This window comes from Mizuhopecten yessoensis, unplaced genomic scaffold, assembly GCF_002113885.1.
Source record: "Mizuhopecten yessoensis strain PY_sf001 unplaced genomic scaffold, ASM211388v2 scaffold8605, whole genome shotgun sequence".
In the NCBI taxonomy this organism is placed as follows: Eukaryota; Metazoa; Mollusca; class Bivalvia; order Pectinida; family Pectinidae; genus Mizuhopecten; species Mizuhopecten yessoensis.
The window spans coordinates 98,266-108,896 of record NW_018407631.1 but is presented as its reverse complement, the minus strand read 5'-3'; the positions used below and the strand labels follow the sequence as shown (position 1 = coordinate 108,896).

The 10,631-nt window shown below is 38.5% G+C and overlaps 1 protein-coding gene across 1 annotated transcript in view; it reads left to right on the top strand.

Annotated features, from left to right (window-relative positions):
* Positions 1-10,631, top strand: part of LOC110456271 (translation initiation factor IF-2, mitochondrial-like) — a 45,695-nt gene that overhangs the window by 23,838 nt on the left and 11,226 nt on the right. The window contains exons 8-13 of the mRNA XM_021506890.1: positions 1,120-1,169; positions 1,855-1,944; positions 5,176-5,300; positions 7,547-7,625; positions 8,029-8,154; positions 9,592-9,814. Of these exons, the coding sequence (XP_021362565.1) occupies positions 1,120-1,169; positions 1,855-1,944; positions 5,176-5,300; positions 7,547-7,625; positions 8,029-8,154; positions 9,592-9,814 (693 nt within the window). The remainder of the gene's footprint in view (positions 1-1,119; positions 1,170-1,854; positions 1,945-5,175; positions 5,301-7,546; positions 7,626-8,028; positions 8,155-9,591; positions 9,815-10,631) is intronic.

Below are 10,631 nucleotides of genomic sequence, written 5' to 3'. Positions count from 1 at the left end.
GCAGGAGGTAGGTATTCACACCTAATGTCGAAAGGAATAGTATTAAGTAAATCCTGTTAATGCTAGCTAACTGAAGCATGAAAATATACTGCCTTCTGTGTTAAAAGGTTTCGTTTATACGATGATTACAGCAACCACATTGTCTGTTTACCTGTCCATTCATTTTATATCTCCATACAGTAACGAAATTCATACAACTTTGATCAAAGTTTGTGAGGATGTACAGAGCACAGAGATTAAGGCTTGGTTTGATTTTGAGTGAAATGTGTGCCTTATTAATAAGCAAACTGTGCACTGATTGATTAACACTATTTGATACATTGATACTCTGTTATACAAAGATGGAGCTGAGTTGGAATTTGAACAAAATCTGTTTGTAATTGAATAGCAAAAAGTAGTCTCATCAGCTAATTAGGTGATAACCTGTATAGAGAAATAGAAAATTGAATTGACCATGTTTGGATATTTATATTTGTAAATTTTGATTGGAATTCAAATCAATGTAGATTTATATAAAATATATTTGAGTGAATTAATGCTTAATGGCCATATTTTTATACTTTTTACCAAACTTATAGAAATTGGGCCCGTTTGTTTATGCGGAACAACCGGTTTGTCCGTTTTTTAAATGTAACAATTTCGGATATAAATCCTGGCGGACCTGCAAATGTTTATGCAGACCTTGCAAGGCTTTGTCAAGGCTCGCCTGAAAGCAGCATCAGATAACTAGGTCCGACCTTATTTAATAAATGAACAACTGCGGTCTGACCGGTTTGGCCATTTAAACAAAAACAGCCTTGTATCAACGATCTTTGCTTTGCATCAAATAATACCATTTAGATTATAACACATGGTCAGCATGTAGAAAGGATAGACAAAATTAATGCAACATATGTATTACTTTACATCAAAAATATTCTGTACAGGTCATATCCTTTGAAATTTTGTTAAGACATCACTGTGTTCATATCTTTTTCATATATTGAAATCTTTCAATCATTAATACATTTTTTCATCTGCAATAAGTTACTTGTATATGCATCCATATAAATTTGGTGTAATTGTTACCCCTATTCACAATTGATTTGAGCTAGCTTACACGTTGATATTTATTTTCAGTACCAATCATTGTTGCTATTAACAAGATAGACAAACCTACAGCTGATGTTGTAAGTATCTTTACTGTAGATACTGATTATGTAATTAATAAAAGAGGAACTTGGTTTAAATGTCAATGATCCATTAACTCAAGGGCTCTCTAATGGGGCTAACATACCGTGGTAATAAACAAATTGTTATTACCATGATAAGGGAACAAAAAACTAAAGGTACAAAAATATTTCAATAAAAATGTAAAAGTCAAAATATATTCTAGAATAATATGATATCTTGTAAGACTGTACAAACATGTATATTGGGTACAAGTATATGTTTATGAACATAAACCTTTATCCATCTAACATAACTACATACTCATATGTATATCATTCACCATTTAGGAGTATCTATATATAAGGCTGTAATGTCAACACAGTATACAACCCACTTATGATAACGGATATTATAATAACCCTCTTATTATATTTTTTGCATGTACCAATTTTTTGTCTTAATAAACTAAGTAAAAAATACTTTTTTTCATGATATGGTGAAATTTGGGACCTTGCTTATTATAATGTTTTTTTCTGTCGTGAATGGATTTTTGTAAGTTGTCTGTGTGTGACACCTGGACAATAGTACTATAATTTTACTCTAATAATGATGAAAACTTAATTTATCTTACTACAAATAAGAAACAAATTATTTCAACTTATATTAATCACGCTTACCGGTAAACACAATTTTACTCTACAGGAAGGTACCAAAAAAATGCTGCTTCAATATGGAATAGCCGTTGAAGATTTTGGAGGTGATGTACAAGCCATTCCAGTGTCTGCTATTCAGGTAAGACAATGTTGAGGCCGTGCCAGTGTCTGGTATTGAGGTAAGACAATGTTGAGGCCGTGCCAGTATCTGGTATTGAAGTACGACAATGCTGAGGCCGTACCAGTGTTTGGTATTGAGGTAAGACAATGTTGAGGCCGTGCCAGTGTCTGGTATTGAGGTAAGACAATGTTGAGGCCGTGCCAGTATCTGGTATTGAAGTAAGACAATGTTGAGGCAGTGCCAGTGACTGGTATTGAGGTAAGACAATGTTGAGGCCGTGCCAGTGTCTGGTATTTAGGTAAGACAATATTGAGACCGTGCCAGGGTCTGGTATTGATGAGACAATGTTTAGGCCGTGCCAGTTTCTGGGATTGAAGTAAGACAATGTTGTGGCAGCGCCAGTATCTGGTATTGAGGCAAGACAATGTTGAGGCTGGCCAGTATCTGGGATTGAAGTACGACAATGCTGAGGCCGTACCAGGGTTTGGTATTGAGGTAAGACAACGTTGAGGCCGTGCCAGTTTCTGGTATTGAAGAAAGACAATGTTGAGGCCATGACAGTGTCTGGTATTGAGGAGACAATGTTGAGGCCGTTCCAGTATCTGTTATTGAGGTAAGACAATGTTGAAGCCGTGCCAGTATCTGGTATTCAGGTAAGACAATGTTGAAGCCGTGCCAGTATCTGGTATTGGGGTAAGACAATGGTGAGGCCGTGCCAGTATATGGTATTGAGGTAAGACAAAGATGAGGCCGTGCCAGTATCTGGAATTGAGGAAAGACAATATTGAGACCGTGCCAGTGTCTGCTATTGAGGTAAGACAATTTTGTGGCCGTGCCAGTATCTGACATGGTGATAGCTGTGCAGTTAGAACCTTATGGTGTGCCAGTATCTGGTATTTAGGTAAGACAATGTTGAAGCCGTGCCAGTATCTGGCATTGAGGTAAGACAGTGTTGTGACCGTGCCAGTATCTGGTATTAAAGGTAAGACAATGTTGTGGCCGCGCCAGTGTCTGGTATTGATTAGACAATGTTGAGGCCGTTCCAGTGTCTGGTATTGAAGTAAGACAAGGTTGAGGCAGTGCCAGTGCCTGGTATTGAGGTAAGAAAATGTTGAGGCCGTGCCATTATCTGGTATTGAAGTAAGACAAGGTTGAGGCAGTGCCAGTGACTGGTATTGAGCTAAGACAATGTTGAGGCCCTGCCAGTGTCTGGTATTTAGGTAAGACAATGTTGAAGCCGTGCCAGTATCTGGCATTGTGGTAAGACAATCTTGAGGCCGTGCCAGTGCCTGGTATTGAGGTAAGAAAATGTTGAGGCCGTGCCAGCGTCTGGTATTGAGGTAAGTCAATGTTGAGGCCGTGCCATTATCTGGTACTGAGGTAAGACAATGTTCAGGCCGTGCCAGTATCTGGTATTGAGGTAAGACAATATTGAGACCGTGCCAGTGTCTGGTATTGATGAGACAATGTTGAGGCCGTGCCAATATCTGGTATTGAGGTAAGACAATGTTGAGGCCGTGCCAGTATCTGACATGTTGATAGCTGTGCAGTTAGAACCTTATGGTCATTTTCGTGGATCAGTTCAATATTTCCAATTTGCTGAACCCTAAAGAAAACAGGCACAAATGGAGACCCAGGTTGAACTGTGGAAAATTCGGCTCATTCATATCATGGGGTCCAGACACACCTGGCCAAAACTCATAAACTGTTTATATTTAGATCAGGTAGGCATGGTTTTGGTCCTAGTGCGTTTGTTTATGTGCTACGTGAACTATGCAACTGGGATATGCCAAAGAAACCTATATCTGACCATAAGGTAACCAGTTACATTACTGCTTATTATAGTTCTGGGTAGCATAATGTTGCTGCTTGTCTGGAACATTTCTGTGTGGTAAGTATATCCCCTGAAGGCAAAGTTTGGGAGGGATAAGAATCACCCTGTATGTCCCTCTGTCCGTGAACCTTGTCAGCACAACCTATTTTAGACCATTTGTTGCATTTTTAGCTCGCCAATCGAAGAATAGGGGGGCTAATGTAGTCACCCCAGCGTCGGTGTCCCACCTTGGGAGGTGAAAGTTTTTGGGCAAGTTTTTTCCAGACAGTGTTGGATCATCACACTCAATACACCATTGTCTATTATGAGTTTAAGTCATTTATATCAAGTGTAAGGAGTGTGCTGGACCATATTTTTATATTTTAGGGGCCAAAAACAGCTTAATTGCACTTAGTTAAATTTGAGGTTAAAGTTTTGGGCAAGTTTTTTGGCGAAGTGTTTGACAACCACCATCAATAGGCTGTTGTCTATTATAAGGCTGAAGTATTTATATGGAGTGTTAGCAATGTTCTGGACCATATTTTCATATTTTAGGGGCCAAAAACAGCTTCATTGGACTTGATTTTTGTTTTTGGTAAGCTTAAGCTTAAGTTAAAGTTTTTGGGCAAGTTCTTTTGGTTAGTGTTGGACCACCACCATCAATAGGCTGTTGTCTTTGATAAGGTTGAAGTATTTGTATTGAGTGTAAGCAATATGTTGAACCATATTTTCATATATTCATCTGTTATTTTTGAATGTATATGTTAAGGTACACTGCAAAGACATGTTGCCATTATAAAATGTTTAACAATAAATTGAGGGAAACATATAAAGGAATTCTTCAGAAAAACACAAATAACGGTCCTTGAAATATCCTGTTGGTAAGTGAGGTGGCAAATAATATGACAGGCACTATATCAACGTTTTACTATGCATGTGTTTCTATTGATTGTTGCAGTATTATAATAACATACATAGGCGAGCTATGCTGTTCTCCAACAGCTCTTGTTATGTATAGAGAAAGGGATTTATGATTCAGGTATTATAACCACTGCAAACAAAGTTTGAATGACTTGATAAGATGATACACAGGTTTATCTATGCATGGTTGCTCACAGTTTCTCTTGTTTTATTTGGGATCACCAAAATCTATCTGGTACTTCATTCTCTTACTCTATTTGGTTGTTTATCCAATTACAAGTATGTTTAACAAGTAAGGACATAGGAAGAAGTTGGTTATTTCATATAGAAGTCACTTAATTTGTATTGCTAAATATAATGACAGGACATATATACTAGAGCCATTAACTGGTGCTAGCTGATTTTGGATCCCCACAAAAGTTTTTAGGCTAGAAAATCTTGGCATGGCAAAATGTCACACTTACATCAAACTATAAAGACTCAATGATGGCTGAATCAATGTTTTTCCTTTGCAGGGAACAAATCTTGAAAAACTTCGGGAGGCAATAGTCACACAAGCTGAAATCATGGAGCTTAAGGCTGACCCTGTCGGAAAGGTCCACGGTCACGTCATAGAATCCAGTACTGATGTTGGTAGAGGGTAAGATGTCAGAGGTTGTGTCACAGTAGAGGGTAAGATTTCAGAGGTTGTGTCACAGTAGAGGGTAAGATGTCAGAGGTTGTTTCACGGTAGAGGTTAAGATGTCAGAGGTTGTGTCACGGTAGAGGGTAAGATGTCAAACATGTTGTGATAGAGGGTAGAATGTCAGAGGTTGTGTCACAGTAGAGGGTAAGATGTCAGAGGTTGTTTCATGGTAGAGGGTAAGATGTCAAACATGTTGTGATAGAGGGTAAGATGTCAGAGGTTGTGTCACAGTAGAGGGTAGAATGTCAGATGTTGTGTCACAGTAGAGCTAGGGTAAGATGTCAGAGGTTGTGTCACAGTAGAGGGTAAGATGTCAGAGGTTGTGTCACGGTAGAGGGTAAGATGTCAGAGGTTGTGTCACGGTAGAGTGTCAGATGTCAGAGATTGTGTCACGGTAGAGGGTAGAATGTCAAACATGTTGTGGTAGAGGTTACATTGAAGAGGGTAATATGTCAGAGGTTACATTGTAGAGGGTAAGATGTCAGGGGTTACATTGTAGAGGGTAAGGTGTCAGAGGTTACATTGTAGAGAGTAAGATGTCAGGTTACACTGTAGAGGGTAAGGTGTCAGGGGTTACATTGTAAAGGGTAAGATGCCAGGGGTTACATTGTAGAGGGTAAGATGTCAGAGGTTACATTGTAGATGGTAATATGTCAGAGGTTACATTGTAGATGGTAATATGTCAGAGGTTACATTGTAGAGGGTTAGATGTCAGAGGTTACATTGTAGATGGTAAGATGTCAGAGGTTACATTGTAGAGGGTAAGATGTCAGAAGTTACATTGTAGATGGTAAGATGTCAGAGGTTACATTGTAGAGGGTAAGATGTCAGAGGTTACATTGTAGAGGGTAAGATGTCAGAGGTTACATTGTAGAGGGTAAGATGTCAGAGGTTACATTGTAGAGGGTAAGATGTCAGAGGTTACATTGTAGAGGGTAAGATGTCAGAGGTTACATTGTAGAGGGTAAGATGTCAGAGGTTACATTGTAGAGGGTAAGATGTCAGAGGTTACATTGTAGAGGGTAAGATGTCAGAGGTTACATTGTAGAGGGTAAGATGTCAGAGGTTACATTGTAGAGGGTAAGATGTCAGAGGTTACATTGTAGAGGGTAAGATGTCAGAGGTTACATTGTAGAGGGTAAGATGTCAGAGGTTACATTGTAGAGGGTAAGATGTCAGAGGTTACATTGTAGAGGGTAAGATGTCAGAGGTTACATTGTAGAGGGTAAGATGTCAGAGGTTACATTGTAGAGGGTAAGATGTCAGAGGTTACATTGTAGAGGGTAAGATGTCAGAGGTTACATTGTAGAGGGTAAGATATCAGAGGTTACATTGTAGAGGGTAATATGTCAGAGGTTACATTGTAGAGGGTTAGATGTCGGAGGTTACATTGTAGAGGGTAAGATATCAGAGGTTACATTGTAGAGGGTAATATGTCAGGGTTACACTGTAGAGGGTAAGGTGTCAGAGGTTATATTGTAGAGGGTAAAATGTCAATGGTTACAATGAAGAGAGTAAGATGTCAGAGGTTACATTGTAAAGGGTTAGATGTCAGAGGTTTCAGAGTAGGGGGTCAGATGTCAGAGGTTACATGGTTGAGGGTAAGATGTCAGAGGTTACATTGTAGATGGTAAGATGTCAGAGGTAACAGAGTAGGGGATATTATGTCAGAGGTTACATGGTTGAGGGTAAGGTGTCAAAGGTTATTGTAGAGGGTAAGATGTCAGAGGTCACATTGTAGAGGGTAAGGAGGCAGAGGTCACATTGAAGAGGGTAAGATATCAATGGTTACAGGACAAGGTAGGGAGTCGGATGTTTAAGGTGTTATGATAGAGGTTAAGACATCTGCACTGGCCGTGGTGTTGTTGGAAATATCATAGGTGCCACTACTGGTGTTGATAGATGGTCTAACAGGTTGATCCAGGACTATTAAGGTAACTTTATAATCAGAATCTGACATAGTGTATATATGTTACTTTAGTTCAGTATTGAAATTTACTTTCTTACATTACGTTTAGCTGTTAGGATTGCAAATCTTGATTAGAAACAATGCATGTTATAATTTTGCACAAGGAAGTGAAATTCACACTAAATCACTTAAAAATGTTTAAAACAAACTCATGATTTTATTGATACTATACCCTTGGTCACTTGAAGTGCAGTCACATTCTACTGGCTCAATACTCAGTAAATCTTTCCAGGAGGTTGGTGACTGCTGTAATAGAGAGGGGGACGTTAAGGAAAGGAGACCTTCTCATTGCTGGCACAGCCTGGGCCAAGGTAAGTCCGTGTGGTAGAACTGGTACACTGATCTGTGAAGGAGCACCAGTATAGCCAGGTCTAGCTTGATACCCCATATAGTATGTAGTAGTCAGTAGCTGTATAATTACCAAGCGAGTCAGATAAGTGTTTAACATAGATGTAACTAGGACCCTGTAATGAGAGGCACATCCTCTAGTTTATTTCTAGATGACAGGTTCTAATATCCTGATTGCTTTCAACCTTCACACGTGTCATTGGAGAAAATTCCTATTTTGTTTTTAATTTTCTTTTAGGGAAGGGCAAGGGGAGGGGTGAGCTAAAAGGTCACTGTCACTAAGAATAGAAAAAATACCACATGTTAAAAACCTAACACCAGTCACAGCAAATGAAATTGTCTTGTTATTGATATATTCAATATTAGGTTCGACAGATGTTTGATGAAAATAGAAAACCTTTAAAAGAGGCACCACCAGCCACACCTGTGGAGATCACAGGCTGGAAGGAACTACCATCTGCAGGAAGTGAGATACTTCAGGCTGCCTCGGAGGTAAAGATTTCATGCTGTACTCAGAACACAAGTTATCAGCAAACACTTTAAATAAAGAGAGAATATGTAATGTTAGTGAGGTTAGGCTTATGTTTCCCAGTCTTTGTTACACTGACCTACGTTACCTGGACCTACTGCAGAGTTGCTAACTTTTCGCAGGGGAGTTAATTTTGCTATATTCGCAGTCTCCAAGGAAAGAGTGAATCGAAATACCAAGCAAATATTAATTCATTGTACCATGAAAATACATAGATAAAAGAACCTGTTTACCCTTTTACTGCCAAATAATGAAAAGATAACACCTGTTCAGTATGGTATTTTATGTTATTTTGATATTAGATTTGATACAATTTTTTTGAAGTACCCTCTTGAGTGCAGTATTTTTAACTGGCAATGTTGCATGAAATTAAATCCCTGCCAAAACGTTCTAATAAGGACAACCCCGAGATATTAGCCCCTTGAAATTAAACCACTGAACCTGGACCTATTTATTCTGACAAAGGTTCCCAGACCTCTTTACACTGATTCATGTTACCTGGACCAAATTACGCTGATTCATGTTACCTGGACCTAATAACACTGATTCATGTTACAGGGACCAAATTACACTGATTCATGTTACCTGGACCTTATTACACTGATTCATGTTACCTGGACCTAATAACACTGATTCATGTTACCTGGACCAAATTATACTGATTCATGTTACCTGGACCTTATTACACTGATTCCTGTTACAGGGACGAACATTACACTGTTTTATGTAACCTGGACCTAATAAGTCTGACTAATATTTCACTGATCTAATTACACTGTTACCAGGACTTCATTACATTTACTGTTGTTTACTTTGTCCATATACATATAACGGTATTTGGTTCATATTGGTCACAAGTCTTTATATAATACACAACATTCTTATCATTATATTTTAATGATTATGCCTAAATCAAATAGCCATGAACATGAGTTTCCATTTCATACGAGATTTATGAAATGAGTCTAATTTAACGAGCCTCTGGGGAGCTAAAATGAAAATGAGTTTCATAAATTTTATGCATACATGCCAGAATTCTTGGAGACCAATCTGTGAGTTTTACAATCATTTTAAGGGAATTGAGGTTAAAATAAGAGAGGTTTTATTCGCAGCATTTTTCACAGCAAAATCCTGTCTTATTCTACTAAATCAACATCAACATCAACCAATCACAGGGCTGATAGGTCATATTACATGGGTTAATAGGCAAACAAATATTACATGTATATTCACCGGATAACACATGTACAGTACATTATGTGATAAGCATTGAGACAGCATCCTTTTACTCAAAACCTACTATTTTATCCTGATTTATCATTTATCATATCAAACAGGAAGATCATGTAATTTTTAATAGTGTTGTCCTACTTTTGTCCTACTTATGTCCTACTTTACAGGCAGCAATCAAAGAGGCAATTATCTGGAGGGAACATCAGCTATTCAGAGAAAAGGAAAACCAAATATTTGATGAAATTCAAGAAAAACAAAATAAAATAAGAGACGTTTATGTTCTGAAGAGGGATACAAACCGTTTGGCTGGTTATTTCAAACGGTCACAGCCTAAAAAAAAAGAGTCTGAGGCAGCAGATACTAGTCCACAGTTGGCTATAGTCGTTAAAGGTAGGTGTTAACACAGCAGATACTAGTCCACAGTTGGCTATAGTCATTAAAGGTAGGTGGTAACACGACAGATACTAGTCCACAGTTGGCTATAGTCATTAAAGGTAGGGGTTAACACAGCAGATACTAATCCACAGTTGGCTCTAGTCATTAAAGCTAGGTGTTAATACAGCAGATACTAATCCACAGTTGGCTATAGTCATTAAAGCTAGGTGTTAATACAGCAGATACTAATCCACAGTTGGCTATAGTCATTAAAGGTAGGTGTTAACACGGCAGATACTAGTCCACAGTTGGCTATAGTCGTAAAAGGTAGGTGTTAACACAGCAGATACTAATCCACAGTTGGCTATAGTCGTTAAAGGTAGGTGTTAACACAGCAACTAGTCCACAGTTGGCTATAGTCCTTAAAGGTAGGTGTTAACACGACAGATACTAGTCCACAGTTGGCTATAGTCCTTAAAGGTAGGTGTTAACACAGCAGATACTAGTACAAAGTTGGCAATATTCATTAAAGGTAGGTGTTAACTCAGCAGATACTAGTCCACAGTTGGCTATAGTCATTAAAGGTAGGTGTTAACACAGCAGATACTAGTCCACAGTTGGCTAAAGTCCTTAAGGGGAGGGGTTAACACAGCAGATACTAGTCCACAGTTGGCTATTGTCGTTAAAGGTAGGTGTTAACACAGCAGATACTAGTCCACAGTTGGCTAAAGTCCTTAAGGGTAGGTGTTAACACAGCAGATACTAGTCCACAGTTGGCTATAGTCATTAAAGGTAGGTGTTAACACAGCAGATACTAGTCCACAGTTGGCTA